The sequence below is a fragment of the Piliocolobus tephrosceles genome, chromosome 6 (genome assembly GCF_002776525.5).
Source record: "Piliocolobus tephrosceles isolate RC106 chromosome 6, ASM277652v3, whole genome shotgun sequence".
NCBI classification, from domain to species: Eukaryota; Metazoa; Chordata; class Mammalia; order Primates; family Cercopithecidae; genus Piliocolobus; species Piliocolobus tephrosceles.
In genome coordinates this window covers 146,065,614-146,087,998 of record NC_045439.1, presented here as the reverse complement: position 1 = coordinate 146,087,998, position 22,385 = coordinate 146,065,614, and the positions used below count along the sequence as shown (strand labels likewise).

General features: G+C 42.8%; 1 protein-coding gene across 3 annotated transcripts in view; it reads left to right on the top strand.

The window, feature by feature from the left end:
- INO80 (INO80 complex ATPase subunit) overlaps window positions 1-22,385 on the top strand; it is a 140,153-nt gene that overhangs the window by 4,637 nt on the left and 113,131 nt on the right. For 2 of the 3 annotated variants that reach the window (XM_023198368.3, XM_023198366.2), the window contains exons 2-5: window positions 15,467-15,652; window positions 15,899-16,068; window positions 16,160-16,227; window positions 19,961-20,116. In XM_023198368.3, the coding sequence (XP_023054136.1) occupies window positions 15,510-15,652; window positions 15,899-16,068; window positions 16,160-16,227; window positions 19,961-20,116 (537 nt within the window). In that variant the 5' untranslated portion in view covers window positions 15,467-15,509. Of the gene's footprint in view, window positions 1-15,464; window positions 15,653-15,898; window positions 16,069-16,159; window positions 16,228-19,960; window positions 20,117-22,385 lie in introns of those variants that run through there. The other variant, XM_023198367.2, reaches the window with a different exon arrangement.

Here is a 22,385-nt window from a genome sequence, read left to right as displayed (position 1 = left end):
CCTTTGTAGTCTGAAGACACCTATTCTGTTGGGCAAGAGGTATTTTTTGCCCCTCCTGGCAAAGAGGTTTTTTTTTTTTTTGAGACAGAGTTTTGCTCTTGTAGCCCAGGCTGGAGTGCAGTGGTGTGATTTCGGCTCACTGCAGCCTCCACCTCCCAGGTTCAAGGGATTCTCCTGCCTCAGCCTCCCGAGTAGCTAGGATTTTGCACCACCACACCCGGCTAATTTTTGTATTTTTGGTAGAGATGGGGTTTCACCATGTTAGCTAGGCTGGTCTCAAACTCCTGACCTCATGATCTGCCCACCTTGACCTCCCAGAGTGCTGGGATTATAGGTGTGAGCCACTATGCCTGGCCTGTTTTTGAAACTTCTTAGTGAATAAGATGGTCAAGGCTTAAGAACAGACCAGACCATTTAAAAAAAGATCTTTTTTTTTGAGACGGAGTCTCGCTCTCTTGCCAGGCTGGAGTGTAGTGGTGCGATCTCGGCTCACTGCAACCTCCGCCTCCCGGGTTCAAGCAATTCTTCTGCCTCAGCCTCCTGAGTAGCTGGGACTACAGGCATGTGCCACCATGCCCAGCTAATTTTTGTATGTTTAGTAGAGATGGGGTTTCACCTTGTTGACCAGGCTGGTCTGGAACTCCTGACCTCAGGTGATCTGCCTGCCTCTACCTCCCAAAGTGCTAGGATTATAGGCGTGAACCACTGTGCCTGGTCTATTTTATTTTTTAAGCGTTAACTGTTCCTTATTTGATATTACACATAAACCACACCCTAAAGTGCTTTTCAGTAAGTAAAAGGAACCATTTTAGTTACAAGGAATTCTAATTAGCTTGGCATAGTTAAGTCCAAAAGTGTAGACATTGCTGCCTTATCTTCAGCCCTTGCCTTTAAGAGGCAAATAAAAACAACACACAGGTGAACTGTGCTTGGTTCTGAGACCATGAAGAATTTTGCCAGTGTTTACATGTGCTCACATAACCAGTTATATAAATCTAAATATAAAGCCAATCTCCTATAGGTTTTAAGATGGCATTCACCATCTTGATGAAAAGTTGAACATTACTAATGAAGTTCACTCATATCTTTAGAAGGGGAAAACAGTGGTATCATTTACTTAATTGGAATTACTATTAAAATAAAAACCAAGACCTTCACGGTAGCTCACACCTGTAATCTCAGCACTTTGGGAGACCGAGGCAGGCAAATCACTTGAGTCTAGGAGTTTGAGACCAGCCTGGGCAATATGCCAAAACCCCATCTCTAGAAAAAAATTAGCTGGGCATGGTGGTGCATGCCTGTAGTCCCAGCTACTCTGGAGGCTGGCTGAAATGGGAGGATCGCCTGAGCTCAGCAGGTCAAGGCTACAGTGAGCTGTGATCCTGCCACTGCACTCCAGCCTGGATGACAAGCGAGACCCTGTCTAAAAAATAAAAGAGGCCGGGTGCCGTGGCTTAAACCTGTAACCCCAGCACTTTTGGAGGCCCAGGTGGGTGTATCATGAGGTCAAGAGATCGAGACCATCCTGGCCAACATGGTGAAGTCCCATCTTTACTAAAAACACAAAAATTAGCTGGGCGTGCTGGTGTGTGCCTGTAGTCCCAGCTACTTGGGAGGCTGAGACAGTAGAATCGCTTGAACCCTGGAGGTGGAGGTTGCAGTGAGCCAAGATTGCGTCCCTGCACTCCAGCCTGGCGACAGAGGGAAACTCCGTCTCAAAATAAAAGTAAAAATAAAATCCAAAAAACCAAGTATATTCGTTTAACCATAGCCAGTTTTCTTTTTCTTCTTCTTTTTTTTTTTTTTTTGAGATGGAGTTTTGCTTGTCGCCTAAGTTGGTGTGCAGTAGCACGATCTCAGCTCACTGCAACCTCTGCCTCCCAGGTTCAAGCAAGTCTCCTGCCTCAGCCTCCCCAGTAGCTGGGATTACAGGTACCCGCCACCATGCCTGGCCATTTTTTTTTTTTTTGAGATGGAGTCTCACTCTGTTGTCCAGGCTGGAGTGCAGTAGTACTATCTCGGTTCACTGCAACCTCTACCTCCTAGGTTCAAGTGATTCTTCTGCCTCAGCCTCCTATGTAGCTAGGACTTCAGGTGCATGCCACCACACCTGGCTAATTTTTGTATTTTTAGTAGAGATGGGGTTTTACCATGTAGACCAGGCTGATCTCAAACTCCTGACCTCAGGTGATCTATCCGCCTCAGCCTCCCAAAGTGCTGGGATTACAGGTATGAGCCACTGCGCCTGGCGTAATTTTTATATTTTTAGTAGAGACGGGGTTTCACCATGTGGCCAAGCTGATCTTGAACTCCTGACCTCAGGTGATCCACCTGCCTCAGCCTCCCAAAGTGCTGGGGTTACAGCCATGAGCCACTGTGCCTGGCCAGACATTTCTATTTTGTAATAAATACGGCAGTGACCAGTTACTCATTAGTACTTGTTTTTTTTTTTTTTTCTTTGAGGTGTCTTACTCTGTCACCCAGGCTATAGTGCAGTGGGGCAATCTCGGCTCACTGCAACCTCTGACTCCCGGGTTCAAGCAATTCTCCTGCCTCAGCCTCCCTAGTAGCTGGAATTACAGGTGCCTGCCACCATGCCCAGCTAATTTTTGTATTTTTAGTAGAGATGGGGTTTCACCATGTTGGCCAGGCTGGTCTTGAGCTCCTGACCTCAAGTGATCTGCCTGCCTCGGCCTCCCAAAGTGCTGGGATTATAGGCATGAGCCACTGTGCCCAGCCATTAGTAGCTTTTTTGAGGTAAGCTGTCAAATCTGTCCTTTTCTGCCTTATTAATGCTGGCAAAGATCATTTTTGTTCCAGGAATGTACTTTTTGGGATTCTCCAAATACTATATCAGTGTATCCTCCCCCCAGGCGATGCTTTTTTTCTTACTGGCATCTGTGTAAGTGAATCCAGTAGCCTGACCTGTCTTCTTTCCAAAGAGACTGTGGAGATTTGGCCCAGTCTTTTGCTGGCCTCCCTTTTCCATGGTGTGGCACTGGGTGTGCTTCTGATCCCACATATTCTTGCGTTTTTCAACATCACCCCTGTTTAATTTTCTGTTTTATACAAAGGTTCCTGTTCTGAGAGTGGATGTCCTGCTCTTCTCAGTGTCTACTTAATAGTGTTGTTAGATATAAATGAGGCAATCCATGTGATGTGCTTAGCACCATTCCTGATGCATAATGTTTAATAAATGCTATATATTGTTAGTTGAATTGAACCCCCATTTAACAGTGGAACTATTGAGACCCAGAGTGGGTAGCTGCCAGTCCTAGTCTATTTGTGGCTTTTCAATGGATTCACCTCACAGCTCTTGACTTCATCATCTTTCTTCCTTACCATGCTGTTTCCACTGAAAGTTGTATCATTTAATTCAGTTAAAATTACTGCTTGATAAAAGTATTCTGTTCAATACTGTAATGGTGGACACATGGCATTATGCATTTATCAAAACCCATAGAACTTTACAGCACAAAGAGTAAAGCTTGTTTATTTATTTATTTTTTGAGACATAGTCTTGCTCTGTTGCCAAGGCTGGAGTGCAGTGGTGCGATCTTGGCTCACCACGACCTCTGCCTCCTGAGTTCAAGCGATTTTCCTGCCTCAGCCTCCCTAGTAGCTGGGATTACAGGCGTGCACCACCATGCCCAGCTAATTTTTGTATTTTTTTTTTTTTTTTTTTGAGACGGAGTCTCGCTTTGTTGCCCAGGCTGGAGTGCAGTGGCCAGATCTCAGCTCACTGCAAGCTCTGCCTCCCAGGTTTATGCCGTTCTCCTGCCTCAGCCTCACGAGTAGCTGGGACTACAGACGCCCGCCACCTCGCCCGGCTAGTTTTTTGTATTTTTTAGTAGACATGGGGTTTCACCGTTTTAGTCAGGATGGTCTCGATCTCCTGACCTCGTGATCCACCCGTCTCGGCCTCTCAAAGTGCTGGGATTACAGGCTTGAGCCACCGCACCCAGCCAATTTTTGTATTTTTAGTAGAGATGGGGTTTCCCCATGTTGGTCAGGCTGGTCTCACACTCCTGACCTCGTTATCCACCCGCCTCAGCCTCCCAAAGTGCTGGGATTACAGGCATGAGCCACCATGCCCGGCCTATTTATTTATTTATTGAGACATAGTCTCGCTCTGTTGCCCAGGCTGGAGTACAGTGGCACGATCTCAGCTCACTGCCACCTCTGTTTCCCAGGCTCAAGCGATTCTCCTGTCTCAGCCTCCTGAGTAGCTGGGATTACAGGTGCCCACTAGGGCACCCAGCTAATTTTTGTACTTTTAGTAGTGACAGGGTTTCACCATGTTGGCCAGGCTGGCCTCGAACTCCTGACCTCAAATGATCCACCCGCCTGGGCCTCCCAAAGTGCTGGGATTATAGGCATGAGCCACCACACCCGGCCTAGGTAATTATTTTTTAATGACAGAGTCTTCTTCTGTCACCCATACTGGAGTGCAGTGTCACGATCATGGCTCACTGCAACCTTCACCTCCTGGATTCAAGCAGTTCTCCTGCCTCAGCCTCCGAAGTAGCTGGGATTACAGGTGTGTGCCACAATGCCTGGCTAATTTTTGTATTTTTAGTAGAGATGGGGTTTCACCATGTTGGCCAGGCTGGTCTCAAACTCCTGGTCTTGAACTCCTGGCCTCAAGTGATCGCCTGCCTTGGCCTCCTGAAGTGCTAGGATTACAGGTGTGATCTGCTGTTCTGGGCTAAGAGTAAGCTTCATTGTATGCAAGTTAAAAAATTTTTTTTTAGCGGTCAAGGCCTCTGAGGCATGCAGACCTTGGCAGGAGAAACTAACTGTATCACAAATGTGTGAAACAATCTTGCTAAACGGGAGGAAGGTGCTGTTTTAAGTAACTTGGGAAATGAGTGGACTCTGTAAGACAAAAGGAACTGTACATAAGTCTTGTACTTTAATTGATAAAGTTACATCCCAAAGGGGTAGAGGTTAACAATTCTGATACTGGTTTAAATGAAAATGTGTTACTGATTATGTATGTAACTACAATTGAACAGTTAAGTGAATGGGTGGCAGGAGGCAGGCTTTTCACTGTTGGAGTGGAATTTACAGATAAGCAAGGTGAGGAGGCTAGAATAATGTTTGTGGTAATGGATTCAAATTGGAGATACCAGTGCAAAATAGTTCCATGTTTATATGAAGAAATATTTGTAGATATATGTACATACTTGAGTTAATATACACAGATATATTTCCATTCTTTGTCAGCTGAGAAAGTTGAAAGAAACAACACCTAGGAGTGCACCTAGTGCCCAGATCTTGGTTTCTTTCTTTCCTTGAGACATGGGTCTTGCCCTGTCACCCAGGCTGGAGTGCAGTGGCATGCTCACTGCAGCCATGACCTTCCAGACTCAAGCTACCCTCCCACCTCAGCCTCCCAAATAGCTGGGGCTGGGACCACAGGTGTTTGCCACTATGCCCAGCTAATCTAATTTTTTTCTTTTTTTCTTTCTTTCTTTTTGAGACAGGGTCTGGCCCTGTCACCCAGGCTGCGTTTTGGTGGTGCAGTCTCAGCTCACAGCAACCTCTGTCTCTCGGGCTTAAGCCATCCTCGCATCCCAGCCTCCCAGGTAGCTGGGATTATAGGTGCTCGCCACCACGTGTGGCTAATTTTTGTATTTTTCATAGAGATGGGATTTCGCTATGTTGCCCAGACTGGTCTCAAACTCCAGAGCTCAAGTGATCGGCCTCCCAAAATGCTGGCATTACAGGCATGAGCCACTGCGATCAGTCAAAGTTTTCAATTTTTATAGAGAGGTGGGTCTCCCTATGTTACCCAGGCTGGTCTTGAACTGGTGGGCTCAAGCAGTCCTCCTGCCTCATCCTCCCAAATCGTTGGGATTACAGGTGTGAACCAGCACACCTGGCCCCGGATCTTAGTTTCTAATACTATTCTCCAGTAAAAGAAACTAGGGCTCCTTGGAGAAATGGTTGATTCTGTGATTGGGGCAGGAAATATATATAAGATGAACCTTGAGTATCTTGTGCCAAAAAATAAGAAGGTGCTCTAAAAACAACAACATTTCACATTAATGGGGTTATGTCAAAGGAGCAAAGGAACCAACTGGAAGTTTCTGGTGGCCAAAGCTGGAACAGTTTGAGTAGCAAAATCAAAGTAGAATTGGATTATGACCCGTATTATAAAATAAAGTTTTATATTGATATAAACAGATGATTGAATGATTGAATAAATTAAAATACTCCTTGAAATACTCCAGTGGCATAGTTTTATGTCCTGGGAGCCTCTAATTTGCTGCAAGTACTTCAGACTTGGAATACTTAATCTTGTGGGGCTTTGAAGTCACACTTCTTGGATTCCAATCTTGGCGCACTTCTGTTTGTATGATCTTGGGTGAGTTAGTTAAGCTCAGTTTCTTTGTAAAATGGTGGTTGTAATAATACCGACATCATATAAGGTTTAAATGAAAATGCAAACACATATGAAACATTTGGCACATGAATCTCAGTAGAATGCGTGTGTATGTAGCCTCCTTACTAAGTATTTGAGAAAATAGAGAAATTTGGATCCCCACTTGGAATTCTTTATAATGGAGTTACCCCCCAACCCCCAAGCTTCTTGCATAAAGGAAAATGTCTAACATTTGAAGAAATGTTTATCAACCACCTGGTTTGGTGTAAACATATCTGCTTGTTGATTGTTAGACCACATAGTTAATAAAGTGAAAGTAATTACATTTACTCTTTATATAATCATCACAGATATGACTGACTGAAATATCTACAGTTTGAAAAGCAGGATCCAGTTAGTGTACAGTTCAACTCATGCTTATTTGCAGATGGTTTGTCTTTGGGATGAATTACCTTAACTTTGATTTTCAGTCTTCTTTGAGGAACACAGTTCTACATAACTTCTCTGTTACTACCCAGACTGCTTAAGTGTGTCCACTTCCGTAATGAACACTGACTTTTAGCATAGTAAAATTAAGTATAAAAGTGAATTTTGTACAGAATGTATAATTCTGTACAATATAAATACTGATAAGAAGTTGGCCGGATATGGTGGTAGCTCATACCTGTAATCCCAGCAGTTTGGGAGGCCGAGGCAGACAAATCACTTGAGGTCAGGAGTTTGAAACCAGCCTGGCTAACATGGTGAAACCTTGTCTCTACTAAAATACAAAAAAAATTAGCTGGGCCTGGTGGCTCACGCCTGTAATCCCAGATACTCAGAAGGCTGAGGCAGGAGAATCCCTTGAATCTGGGAGGCGGAGGTTGCAGTGCGCCAAGATCGGACCGCTGCACTCCAGACTGGGAGAAAGAGCAAGACTCCCCATTAAAAAAAAAAAAAAAAAGAAAAGATAAGAAATAAGGGCCTTGTAGTAACTAGAGAGTACGAAGCAATCAGCCCAGGATTACTCATGAACACAGCTCAGGAAGTCTGATATATGTGAGTATGATTCTGAAGCATACAATTTACCATTAACATGAAGCTGTTGGCAGGGCAGCTGAAGTATGATCAGAGTTCACATTCAGGATAATGAAGAGCCAGAGTTCAGGGTGTGGAACAGGCTATTCAGTGATGAATTGTTCCGAAAACATGTTGAATAGTTCTTTCATCCTTAGCAATACAGTATGAGCGTGTGGTCAGATGAATTTTATTTTACTTTATTTTTTTTTGAGATGGAGTTTTGTTCTTACTGCCCAGGCTGGAGTGCAGTGGCCACAACCTCCGCCTCTCGGGTTCAAGCGATTCTGCTGCCTCCACCTCCCAAGTAGGTGGGATTACAGGCATGCGCCACCATGCCTAGCTAATTTTGTTGTGTTTTTAGTAGAGACGAGGTTTCTCCATGTTGGTCAGGCTGGTCTCGAAACTCCTGACCTCAGGTGATCAGCCTGCCTTGGCCTCCCAAAGTGCTGGAATTACAGGTGTGAGCCAGCGCGCCTGGCGGTGAGATGAATTTTAAAGAGCCTTTTTGCTCGAAGTGAGACAGGTCTGATAGGAAGTTAAGAGACATTTTAAAGGAACTCTTAATTTGGCTGGAATGTGGGGAAGTCGTAAAAGATTAAATTGAAAAAGTAACTCAAAACCAGATGATAAAGGTCTTTAAATTTCAGACTGAAGAATTTAGATTTTATTGAGTTTTGGAAAACTATTGAGGAACTAATGACATAATCAGAATGATGAATTTGGGCTGGGTGCCGTGGCTTACACCTGTAATCCCAGTGCTTTGGGAGGCTGAGGCAGGTGGATCACTTGAGGTCAAGAGTTTGAGATCAGCCTGACCAACATGGTGAAACCCCTTCTCTACTGAAAATAGGAAAAATTAGCCGGGCGTAGTGATGGGCACCTGTAATCCCAGCTACCTAGAAGGCTGAGGCAGGAAAATTGCTTGAGCCAGGGAGGTGGAGGTTGCAGTGAGCTGAGATCGCGCCACTGGACTCCAGCCTGGGTGACAAAGCGAGACTGTGTCTCAAAAAAATATAAAACAAGAATGATGATTTGGGAATACTGATCTGGAAGTATCTGTGAGGATGAATTAGAGTAAGAAGAACCTGGAGGTAGGAAGCTCAGTCTAGGTGTGAGGCTAAGAAGCTAAATGAAAACACTGATAATAGGAAGAAACTGACATATTCCAGACATTATTCCCAAAGAAGAAGTAACTACACGTTGGGGTTCACTGTATGTCAGGAGAGAAGTAGAAGGGGGTGTAAAAAATGATTCATAGATTTTGAGTCTGAATAATTGTTATATAAATAGGAAAGACAGATGAACTAGCTTCTGTGGAGGCATATGAGAAGTTTGGGTTTGTAGGGACTAGAAAGCATCTAGAAAGCATTTCTAGAAGCATCTAGAAATGTGGATTGTATGCTGTGCAGGTTGAGAGCTAGAGGGTCAGTCATACAACAGTGTTAATTGAATTCCTGGTAGAAGATGAGATTTTCTAAGGGATAGGAATAGATGACAGAACTTTGGTGTACTCCACATTTAGAATAAAGTTTCAGTCAAGGAGTGAAAGAAGGAATAGTCCAAGTTTTCAAAGATTACACAGTAGAGTATCCAAAAGCAAGAGTCGCTCAGCAATATTGACTTCATTCGTTCTGATAAACAGTGGTTATCAGAGAGCATGGTTCTCAACTGTATCAGACCCAGCTCTCCTTTTTTATTACAAATATTTTATAATACACCCCCCCTTTTTTTTTTCTTTGAGACGGAGTCTCGATCTGTTTCCCAGGCTGGAGTGCAGTGGCATGATCTTGGCTCACTGTAACCTCTGCCTCCCGAGTTCAAGGAATTCTCTTGCCTCAGCCTCCCAAGTAGCTGGGACTACAAGCACCCACCACCATGCCCAGCTAATTTTTGTATTTTTAGTAGAGATGAGGTTTCACCATATAGGTTAGGCTGGTCTCAAACTCCTGACCTCAGGTGATCCGCCTGCCTCGGCCTCCCAAAGAGCTAGGATTACAGACGTGAGCCACCGCGCCTGGCCTAATACGCCCTTTTTAAAATCCTAAAATGAAATCTATAGGTAATATAACATGTAATTTTAAAAAGCAGTATGATGCCCTAATTGTAATATATTGGGGAAACATAAAGTAACTTACAGTTACACAGTATGTATTTTAAAATGCAAATGCATGGGCACAAACCCATAATAGGTGACATAAGAAATAGTCATATCTTCTTTTTTGAGGTGGAGTCTTGCTCTGTCACCCAGGCTGGAGTTCAGTGGCACAATCTTGGCTCACTGCAACCTCCACCTCCTGGGTTCAAATAATTCTCTTGCCTCAGCCTCCTGAGTAGCTGGGACTACAGGTGCATGCCACCAAGCCCAGCTAATTTTTTGTATTTTTAGTAAAGATAGGAGTTCACTGTGTTAGCCAGGTTGGTCTCGAACTCCTGACCTTGTGATCCGTCCGCCTCAGCCTCCCAGAGTGCTGGGATTAGACATGAGCCACCGTGCCCGGCAAGAAATAGTCATATCTTTTGTACTAGTATGGAGAATCACCTTGACTAAGAGTTACAAATAAAGTTAATTTGTGTTGGTGACTCAAATAACACAACAAGTAAGAGGAAACTATTGAGCTAAGGTGAAATAAAAGAGGATGGAATGATTTGCTTCTCAGGCTCTTCCAAGATAAGCGGGGAATGACTTCAGAATTTTGAGGAAGAGGGAAAAAAGATTTGAAGTAATCTTGGTAGGGAATGAGAAACAATTGATAGAAGGTGGGTAAAAGGGTTATTGAGAATTATCAAGTGTTTTGCTGAAGCTGGACAATAACAGATGGGTCAGGTTGATGGCCATGCAGTTTTCTTGTAGGGAATGAGAGACAAATAGAGGAGATGAAAGTGGTTATTACAGCAGCAGCTTTTAACATGCTAATCAAGACTAGGCTGAATTGAGAGGCCAGCAATCTTAAAAGGTGACTAAAAAATAATTGTCAGCCCAGTGGGTGGCTGATGCCTATAATCCCAGTACTTTGGGAGGCTGAGGTGGGTGGATCACTTGAGGCCAGGAGTTTGAGACCAGCCTGGACAACATAGTGAAACTCCATCTCTACTAAAAATACAAAAATTAGCCAGGTGTGGTGGTGTGTGCCTATAGTCCCAGCTACTTGGGAGGCTGGAGGTGGTCAAAGTGGTAAGTTTTATGTTATGTATATTTTGCCACCATAAAGAAAAAAATTGAACACTTAAAAAATGATATAACTTGGTCCCCCAGATATCATCATAAGACTACTTGTGTAGGCCGGGCGTGGTGGCTCACGCCTGTAATCCCAGCACTTTGGGAGGCTGAGGTGGGCGGATCACGAGGTCAGGAGATCGAGACCATCCTGGCTAACATGGTGAAACCCCGTCTCTACTAAAAAAAAATACAAAAACTTAGCCAGGCGAGGTGGTACGCGCCTGTAGTCCCAGCTACTTGGAGGCTGAGGCAGCAGAATGGCATGAACCCGGGAGGCAGAGCTTGCAGTGAGCCGAGATCTCACCACTGCACCCCAGCCTGGGCGACAAAGCGAGACTCCGTCTCAAAAAAAAAAAAAAAAAAAAAAAGTCTGCTTGTGGAGATATGTGGAGAATTTCGTGCTTACAGCACCGTTTTTTGGTGGTATTGTGGACATAAGGGATTGCATTGCACCTGTCATTTCAGCCGTCAGTGGTGATATGCTGCAAAGATGATTTCTGGGATGAATCAATTGATAGGATTGATGTATACAGGGCGTCTAAAGAGAGTGTATATTGAGCATTGTAAGACTAGAAGTAACTGCGGTCTTTCTTCAACAAATTGTTTTTGATTTCATACTCACATAGATACTGAGGAATAAGTTTTGAAAATATTCCATTCCTTTTGCTGGGCGCGGTGGCTCAAGCCTGTAATCCCAGCACTTTGGGAGGCTGAGACAGGTGGATCACGAGGTCAGGAGATCAAGGCCATCCTGGCTAACACTGTGAAACCCCGTCTCTACTAAAAAATACAAAAAACTAGCCAGGTGAGTTGGCGGGCGCCTATAGTCCCAGCTACTCAGGAGGCTGAGGCAGGAGAATGGCGTAAACCCGGGAGGCGGAGCTTGCAGTGAGCTGAGATCCGGCCACTGCACTCCAGCCCGGGCAACAGAGCGAGACTCTGTCTCAAAAAAAAAAAAAAATCCATTTCTTTTGAATCACTCAGTATTACTTGGTAGTCATACCTCCTTAATTAGTGTCATTTTTGTTATCAGGTAAAATAAGTAGAGCATGGATTAACTGTTCCGTAATAACAGCTTGGGGTGGAGCCAAGCAGAGTACTTTTACTCATTTATACATGCATCAAGATGAATTATTTGCTGTTCTCTAATTAAGGGAATTTTGTTGTATTTTAAAAACCAACGTCTTTGAAATCTTCTGGAGTGGGTATGTTAGGTCTCACTTTGAAAAGGCGAAATTTAAAGTTTTTTTTTTTTTTTGATAGTCTCACTCTGTTACACAGGCTGGAGTACAGTGGTGTATTCATGACTCACTGAGGTCTCAACCTCTTAGGCATCAAACCATCCTCCCTCCTCAGCCTCCTGAATAGCTGGGATTACAGGTCCATGCCACCACACTCAGCTAAGTTTTAAATTTATTTTTTAGAGACAAGGTCTTGCTATGTTACTCAGGCTGGTCTTGAACTCTTGGGTTCAAGCTGTCCTCCTGCCTTACCTCCCAAAGTGCTGGGATTACAAGCTTCAGTGACTGTACCTGGCCAAAATTATTTTTTAGCATTCTTTTTTCTTCATATTACCAAGACTGACAATTTACATACTATGATAATTCACATAATTTAAATAAAATACACAGTTCAGCATATTTTGAATATATTTTTGGTAGATTTACAGAATTGTGCAACTATCGCCACAATGGGAGTTTGGAACATTTTTCTTTTTTTTTTTTTCTTTTTCTTTCCCTCTCTCTCACTCTCTTGTATGGTTTTTTTTTTGAGACAGGGTCTTACTCCAGGCTGGAGCGCAGTGGCACAATGATAGCTCACTACAGCCTTGACTTCCTGGGCTCAAGCAATCCTCTCAACTCAGCCTCTTGAGTAGCTGGCACTACAGGCATGCATCACCATACTTGGCTAATTTTAAAATTTTATGTAGAGACAGGGTCCTGCTATGTTGCCCAGGCTGGTCTCAAACTCCTGGGCTCAGTGGATCCACCCACTTCAGCCTCCTAAATGTTGGGATTATAGGTGTAAGCCACTGTGTCTAGCCTATCTTTTTTATTATTCTAGTGGGTATAAAGTAGTATGTTGCTGTAATTTTATTTTTAATTTATTGATATTCAGCATTTTTTCATGTGTCCATTAGGTAGTCATACATCTTTGTTGGTAAAATGTCTGTTCAAAATCTTTTGCCCATTTTTAAATTGGGTTATTTATCTTATAGAGTTGTAAGTTTTATGTGTACACACTGACAAACAACTGTGTAAAAAAAGGAGTTGTTTATGTGAATACAAGACCTTTATCAGATAGATGACTTGCAAATATCTTCTAGTCTGTGGCTTGTCTTCATTTTCCTTTTTCTTTTTCTTTTTTTTTTTTTTTGTTTGTGTCACACAGGCTGGAGTGCAGTTGCAAGATCATGGCTCACTGTAGCCTCAACCTCCTGGGCTGTAAGTGATCCTCCCACCTCAGCCTCCCTAATAATTTGTCCAGAGGCCTGTGCCACCATGCCCAGCTAATTTTAAATTCTTTTGAAGAGATGGGATCTCACTGTGTTGCCCAGGTTGATCTTGTCTTCCTGGGCTCAAGTGATCCTCCCACTTCAGTCTCCCAGAGTGTTGGAATTACAGGCATGAGCCACTGTGCCTAGTTTGTCTTCATTTTCTTGATGTATTTTAAAGTGTAAACATTTTTAATTTGCGTGATCTAATTTCTGATCTTTCGTGCTTTTGATTGCGTTATCTAGAACTTTTTATGGTCAGTCATGAAGATTTTCTCCTGGTTTTTCTAGAAGTTACACTGTTTTAGATAGAAAGGTTATATTAGGAAACTGTAAAAAAAAAAAAAAAAAAAAAAAGACAACTCAAAGATATATGATTGCCTTTAAAGCTTATCACTTAGTTGGCCGGGCGTGGGGGCTCATGCCTGTAATCCCAGCACTTTGGGAGGCCAAGGCAGGCGGATCACAAGGTCAGAAGACCATGCTGGCTAACACGGTGAAACCCCGTCTCTACAAAAAATACAAAGAAGCAACAAAAAAACTTATCACTTAGTTTTTTTTTTTTTTTTTTTTGAGATGGGGTTTTGCTCTCATTGCCCAGGCTGGAGTGCAATGGCACAGTCTTGGCTCACTGCAACTTCTGCCTCCCCGGTTCAAGCGATTCTCCTGCCTCAGTCTCCTGAGTAGATGGGATCACAGGTGCCCACCACCATGCCCAACTAATTTTTGTATTTTTAGTAGAGACGGGGTTTTACCATGTTGGCCACACTGGTCTCAAACTCCTGACTTCAAATGATCCGCCCACCTCGGCCTCCCAAAGTGCTGGGAGCCACCGTGCCCAGCCTCACTTAGTTTGTTTTATGAACTTTTAATAAAATCATTTATGGGACGGGGCACAGTGGCTCATGCCTGTAATCCTGGCACTTTGGAAGGATGGGACGGGTGGATCACCTGAAGTCAGGAGTTCGAGACCAGCCTGGCCAGCATGGTGAAACCCCGTCTCTACTAAAATACAAAAAGTAGCCGAGCATGGTGGTGGACGCCTGTAATCCCAGCTACTTGGGAGCCTGAGGGAGGAGAATCACTTGAACCTGTGAGGCAGAGGTTGCCGTGAGTTGAGATCACCCCACTGCAAGAGCGAAACTCTGTCTGAAAGAAATAGTAATCTATGGTTTATTGAATATTTACGTCATTTGGTGGGCTTATTAGTCTAAATTAAGTCATTATTTAATCCTGCCGTAACCGTTTAAGTATTTAGAGATAACCAGGTATAAGGCAGAAGTTACTGTTTGAAAGTGGTGGGAGAAGGCTGGGCGTGGTGGCTCACGCCTGTAATCCCAGCACTTTGGGAGGCTGAGGCGGGTGGATTGCTTGAGATCAGGAGTTCAAGACCAGCCTGACCAACATGGTGAAACCATCTCCACTAAAAATGCAAAAACTAGCTGGGCGTGGTGATGGGCACCTGTAGTCCCAGCTACTCGGGAGGCTGAGGCAGGAGAATTGCTTGAACTCCAGCCTAGGCGACACAGTGAGACTCCTTCTAAAAAAACATAAAACAAAAACAAACAAGAAAGTAGTGGGAGAAAAGTTGTTATACTGATTCTGTGACTATATCTCTAGTGAAGATGTTCTAACCCTAACGTTGTCTTTAACAATGTAAGGTAGCAAAGACAATGCTTAGGCTATACCCGTGTTTCTCACCCTCCCTTTTATTCTTTTTGCTCCAATTTTCTAAATCATTTCTAAATTTTACTCATTATGGCATTTTTACAAAGGATAGTAAAATACTCTGCCAATACATACATCTCTTCTCTTACAAATAAGATACCTTACATATATGTACGAATATGAATTCAAAATGAAGAGGGGGGCACCTATTTTGAAAGTAATGCTGAGAACAAGTGCTTCTCTAGTACTTTCCTTTCTGAGGTGCACAACAGTGAGCTTGGGGTGTAGGTTTGGATAGTTGTTTATTCATAGTTTTGGGCAGTTTTTTATTGAAAGGGATAAAGGAAGTGGGTATACATTTTAAGATACTATTTTGAAAAAGTATAATATGAATTTTCATTGTGAAATGTGACCGTGTTGCTTTATTTTTATATTCTTCATATCCTTTTAACTTTTGCCTTTGCTTTAGGAGGCAGTGTCTAACAAGAGCTTTATCATGATCTTTCTGCAGACTCGTATCTTCTCAGTGTCTTGTGTTCGAGAAGGTCTGATTTCTCTTCATATTGGGAGCAAGCAGGCAAGAGAAGGGGAGAATGGATAGTAATTTCATCTTTCACTTCTTATCTCTGTTCTGCAGCCGTGCAGTCGGAGGTCCTTGTGCATGAAGACAGGTTTGTTCTATGGCCTCGGAGTTGGGTGCCAGGGATGATGGCGGCTGCACCGAGCTGGCAAAGCCCCTCTATCTTCAGTACTTGGAGAGGGCCCTCCGGTTGGACCATTTCCTGCGACAAACTTCAGCCATCTTCAATAGAAATATTTCTAGGTATGTTATTTTATCTTTGCAATATATTTTACCAAAGTCCTGATTTCCATCATCCTTATAGATTTTATAGGATTAAAGTATCTTATGATTTTTATATTTGATATTTTCTTTTGCCTCTTTCAAATAAAAATAGTCAATTTATTTCAGAGGATCATTTTCTTCTGTAAAGTGTCCAGTTCTACTAACTTTAAACTATCATATTTTATTGAGTCAGCTGTAATTGTGGATTCATTCTTCAATTTATAGTGATGACAGTGAAGATGGACTGGATGACAGTAATCCCTTATTGCCCCAGTCTGGGGATCCCTTAATACAAGTTAAGGAAGAACCTCCAAATTCATTGCTTGGAGAAACTTCTGGAGCAGGCAGTTCTGGAATGTTGAACACATATTCTCTGAATGGAGTTCTACAGTCAGGTCAGTGTGGTGTGACATCCCCCTTTGGACTATCAGTTATCTTGGGGCAGTCATCCTTTAATTTTTTTATTCTTTGTGCTTCTTTATACAGAATCAAAATGTGATAAGGGGAATTTATATAATTTCTCTAAGCTGAAGAAAAGCAGAAAGTGGCTAAAGGTAAGAGATAAAGCAGAATGTTTACAATGCATATAGTCTATTAAAGTTACTAATAGATGGGAAAGTTATCAACTCATTTTGGCAGATTGACAGAGTTTTTCAAATACGAGTCCTTTATACTGGATGTGTTTTTTTGAAGAGATTATTGAGAAAATCTGGAGGATTCAATGAAGTCATTTAGCAAACATGAATTGAGTACAGGTTGAGTATTGCTAATCTGAAATGTTTGAGACCAGACGTGTTTCAGATTTTGTTTGTTTCTTTGTTTTTGAGTTGGTGTTTCACTCTTGTTGTCCAAGCTGGAGTGCAATGGCGTGATCTCAGCTCACTGCAACCTCCGCCTTCCGGGTTCAAGCAATTCTTCTGCCTCACCCTCCTGAGTAGCTGGGATTACAGGCACGCACCACCATGCCTGGCTAATTTTTTTGTATTTTTAATAGAAACAGGGTTTCACCATGTTAGCTAGGTTGGTCTTGAACTCCTGACCTCAGGTGATCCGCCCGCCTCGGCCTCCCATAGTGCTGGGATGATAGGTGTGAGCCACCACACCCAGACTTAGATTTTTTTTTTTTTTTTTTTTTTTTATTTAATATTTGCAATACGAAATGAGATATCTTGGAGATGGGACCCAAGTTAATAAACACGAAATTCATTTATGTTTTACATACACATTATACACATTGCCTGATGGTATATTTTTGCCTTGGAGATGCTGAATAAACTCTGTTTTGTATACCTGTGTTTTGACTGTGACCTGTCACATGAGGTCAGATGTGGAATTTTCCACTTGTAGCATCTTATTGGTGCTCAAAACCTTTGAGATTTTGGGGTATTTTGGGTTTTTGGAATAGGGATGCTCAACCTGTTATAATGTACTGAGGGGAAAGAGGAAGTACAAAAATTTATCAGATGAAGTCCTTGCATTCATTGGGTCACATAATCAGGAATATTAATTCCATAACTTTCGTAAGTTCCTGAGTAGTTTATTCATTGAACAGATGTTGATTTAGTGCATCCATGTGCATGTGCCAGGTACTATTTATGGTTGGGCGAGTTTCCTGCCCAGTGGTGCTTACATTCTAAAGGAGGCAAACAGTTAGTAAGCCTGTAAACAAGTAAATAAACATGGCTTCTTTAAAGAGGTAACATTTCAACTGATTCTGAACGATCACAGAGAACCATCTTATATCTAGGGTAACAGCATTTCAGTTGGAAGGAACAACCGCAAAAGTCCTGAGAAAAGAAGCAGCTTAGTATGCTTGGCGAAAGAAGAAGTCTAGTATGGCTAGAGCACAGTGAATGAGGAGGATGGTGGAAGATGAAGTTACAAGGCTATGATCACATAGGCCTTGTACACTATGTTAAGGAATTTGTGTTTTACTGTTGTTGTATTCTTAAGCCATTGGAGTGTTTACAAGCAGAGAGGTTGTTAATCTTATTTACACTCTTACAAGATTACTGTCAGTGGCCAAACTGAATTAAGGATAGTATTTCTTTTATTGAAACTAATTATTTATCTTTTCTACTTCTCCTATGAAGTACTCAAAAGCAATTAAAAGCCTTCATTATTATCACTAGGTCCTTCAAAAGGCTCATATGTAAAAGATCTGATTTGGTCAATATCAGTGACGCTTTAGGCTGTTGGAAATGCAGAAATTGTTATGCTTAGCCGTCATATTTTGAAAAATTGAGTTATAATTCATTGCCATAAAATTCACCTTTTCATTTTATTTTATTTTTATGTATTTATTTTTGAGACAGGGTCTCACTTTTTTACCCTGGAGGGAGTGCGGTGGCACAATCTCAGCTTAGTGCAGCTTCGACCTCCTGGGTTCTAGTGATCCTCCAGTCTCACACCTGTGAAGTAGGACTACAGGCCCGCACCACCACATTCAGCTAATTTTTGAGGGTTTCGCCATGTTGCCCAGGCTGGTCTCGAACTCCTGAGCTCAAGCAGTCTGCCTGCCTCAGCCTCTCAAAGTGCTGGGATTACAGGTGTGAGCCACCGTGCCTGGCCAAATTCACCCTTTTAAAGGTTAAAATTTAGTAGTTTTTCGTGTATTTACAAAGTTGTATACCCATGATTACAATGTAATCTTAAGAAATTTTTTTTTTTTTTTTGAGACGGAGTCTTGCTCTGTCGCCCAGGCTGGAGTGCTGTGGCTGGATCTCAGCTCACTACAACCTCCGCCTCCTGGGTTCACGCCATTCTCCCGCCTCAGCCTCCTGAGTAGCTGGGACCACAGGCGCCCGCCACCTCGCCCAGCTAATTTTTTGTATTTTTTTTTAGTAGAGACGGGGTTTCACCGTGTTAGCCAGGATGGTCTCGATCTCCTGACCTCGTGATCCACCCGTCTCGGCCTCCCAAAGTGCTGGGATTACAGGCTTGAGCCACCGTGCCCGGCAGGAAATTTTTAACATTCTAAAATGAACCTTGTACCCGTTAGCAGTCACTCTCCATTTTCTTTTTTCTTTTTTTTTTTTTGAGATGGAGTCTTTCTCTGTCGCCCAGGCTGTAGTGCAGTGGTGTGATCTCAGCTCACTGCAGCGTCTGCCTCCTGGGTTCAAGCGATTCTCCTGCCTCCACCTCCCAAGTAGCTGTAACTAGAGGCGCTTGCCACCACGCCCAGCTAATTTTTGTATTTTTAGGAGAGACAGGGTTTCACCATGTTGGCCAGACTGTTCTCAAACTCCTGACCTTGTGATCCCCCTGCCTCAGCCTCCGAAAGTGCTGGGATTACAGATGTGAGCCACTGCGCCCGGCCAGCAGTCACTCTCCATTTTCTATTTCCTCTGTCCCTTGGCAGCCGCTCATCTGCTTTTTGTCTGTATTGATGTGCCTCTTCTGGAATTTTTGGTTTTGTTTTTGTTTTCTTTTTAAGAGACAGGCTGTTGCTCTGTTTCCTAGGTTGGAGTGCAGTGGTGCAGCCATAGCTCACTGCACCCTCAAACTTCTGGGGTCAAGCAGTCCTCCCTCCTCTGTCTCCCAAGTAGCTGGGACTATAAGCACATGCCTTTTTCTGTAGAGAAGAGATCTTATTAGGTTGCCCAAGTTGGTCTCAAATTCTTGACCTCAAGCAATCCTCCTGCCTGGGCCTGCCAAAGTGTTGGGATTACAGGTGTGAGCCACCACTCCCAGCCTAGACATTTCGTATAAATTGAATCCTATGATATCATGTGACCTTTTATGACTGGCTTCTTTAATTTAGCATAATATTTTCCAGATTCTTCATATTGTAGCACCTGCTAATGTGTTATTCCTTTTCATGGCTGAATTACATCTCGTCTGGATATTCCACATTTTATATATCCATTTATCAATAAGTGGATATTTGGGATATTTCTCCTTTTGGGCCATTACAGCTTGCTTTCTGTATTTCTTTATACGCTATAGGTAGTTGTTGTTTTTTGCCTTCGTGTTTGGCGTGTATCTATAGTTTGTATGTATAGGATAGTTATGTATTGTTTCTACTTTTGTAAGTATTCAGAGGAAGTTTTAGCCTTGTTGCTGATAGCATGTCCCATGTTTTATTGCATTTTAATTTGTATTCCCTAAGTTTAATTAGTATCTTTAATGGTTTTCAGTTGAATTTATAAAGCATATCATAAGGGGAACTGGAGTGACTGTCTTCCTGCTGTTTTTGTCATTGTTTTGTATCTGGGAAAAAATGCTTGGATTATAAGTGGAATTGCTTCACAGCAAAAGATACATTTCTATTTTCACCCTTTTCAGAGCATTTTGCTAAGTGATGAATCCAGCGAGGCTGATTCTCAGAGTGAAGACGATGATGAAGAAGAACTCAATCTCAGCAGAGAAGAACTTCACAACATGCTTCGGCTACACAAATATAAGAAACTTCACCAAAATAAGTATAGTAAAGACAAGGAGGTAAGAGTTTCAGGAGAAACAGTTCAGACTGTATTCACCCTCTGCTTTATAGTCATTAAAGATACATCATTTTGGCTGGGCGTGGTGGGTCACACCTGTAATCCCAGTACTTTGGGAGGCTGAGGCAGGCGGATCATGAGGTCGAGAGATTGAAACCATCCCGGCCAATGTGGTGAAACCCCTTCTCTACAGAAAATACAAAAATTAGCTGGGTGTGGTGGCGTGCGCCTGTAGTCCCAGCTACTCAGGAGACTGAGGCTGGAGAATCGCTTGAACCCAGAGGTGGAGGTTGCAGTGAGCCGAGATCATGCCACTGCATTCCAGCCTGGTGACAGAGCGAGACTCCATCTCAAGATACATCATTTTATGGAGCTGGAAATCATTATCCTCAGCAGTAAGTGTAAGTGGGAGCTAAACAGTGAGAACATGTGGACACAGGGAGGGGAACAAGACACACGGGGGCCTGGGCAGGTGGGTGCAGGAGGAGGGAGAGCATCAGGAAAAATAGCTAATGCATACTGGGCTCAATACTTAGGTGATGGGTTGATAGGTGCAGCAGACCACATGGCACATGTTTACCCGTGTAACAAACATGCACATCTTGCACATGTACCCTGGAACTTAAAGAAAATTCCTGACTGGGTGCGGTGGCTCACGCCTGTAATCCCAGCACTTTGGGAAGCTGAAGTGGGCCGATCACTTGAGGTCAGGAGTTCGAGACCAACCCAGCCAACTTGGTGAAACTCCATCTCTACTAAAAATATAAAAACTTGGCTGGGCGCGGCGACTCAATGCCTGTGATCCCAGCACTTTGGGAGGCCCAGGCAGGTGAATCACCTGAGGTCTGGAGTTCGAGACCAGCCTGACCAACATGGAGAAACCCTGTCTCTACTATAAATACAAAATTAGCTGGGCATGGTGGCACATGTCTGTAATCCCAGCTACTCAGGAGGCTAAGGCAGGAGAATCGCTTGAACCCAGGAGGTGGAGGTTGCAGTGAGCCGAGATCATGCCACTGCACTCCTGCCTGGGTAACAGAGTGAGACTTCATCTCAAAAAAAAAATTAATTTTTTTTTCTAAAATTCTCTGATATCAATGAAATTAAACTACTAATACTTCAAATGTACTAGACTAAAAGATATGTTCTTCAAAGAAAAAGATATGTCATTTTAATTTTAGGTAGTGATAGAGCAGCTTTATTGAGATGTAATCCATATAACAAAACTTTAGCCTTATATAGTGTGCAATTCAGTGTTTTGTTAATATATTCATAGAGTTGTGTTACTATCATTACTGCCTAATTCCAGAACATTTACATCACCTCATAAAGAAACTGCGTGCCTCTTAGCTATTGCCCCTCATTTTATCTATCCCTCAGCCCAGACAACCACCAATCCACTCTATTCTCTTTTTTTTTTTTTTGAGACAGTCTCGCTCTGTTGCACAGGCTGAAGTGCAGTGGCACGATCTTGGCTCACTGCAACCTCTGCCTCCCAGGGTCAAGTGAGTCTCCTGCTGAGCCTACCGAGTAGCTGGGATTACAGGCGTGCGCCACCACGCCTGGCTTATTTTTTCATTTTTAGTAAAGACAGGTTTTCACCATGTTGGCCAGGTTGGTCTCGAACTCCTGACCTCAGGTGATCCTCCTGCCTTGGCCTCCCAAAGTGCTGGGATTATAGGCGTGAGCCACCATCCCCAGCCCAATCCACTCTGTTTCTATAAATGTGCCCATTCTAGACATTTTATACAAATGGAATCATGCAACATGTGGCTGTGTCCAGCTTCTCTTACTTAGTATCGTATTTTCAAGATTGATTAATGTTGTAGCATGTATCAACATTTCATTTCTTTTTATTGCAAATATTTGTTGTATTTATACCTTACTTTATATATGCATTGTCCAGTTCACGAACTATGATTAACATATTTCTACTTTTTAGATATTTTGAATAATGCTGCTATGAAGATTTGTGTACAGGTTTTGTGTGGATGTGTTTTCATTTCTCTTCATTATGTACTTAACAGAGAAATTGCTGGGTCATATGGAAACTCCTTGCTTAGCCTTTTGAGGAATTGGTCTAGTGTTGCTTATTCATGCAGTTGCTCTTTGGGAGTAGTGTTTCTCTCTTGGAAAGCTCTTCATACACTAACATTAAAATGATGATAGTTTTGAGTGACAGCTATTTGAACGTTGTTACCAAAGCCTTCTAACTCTTTCTTTCTTTCTTTTCCCCTTCCTTCCTTCCTTCCTTCCTTCCTTCCTTCCTT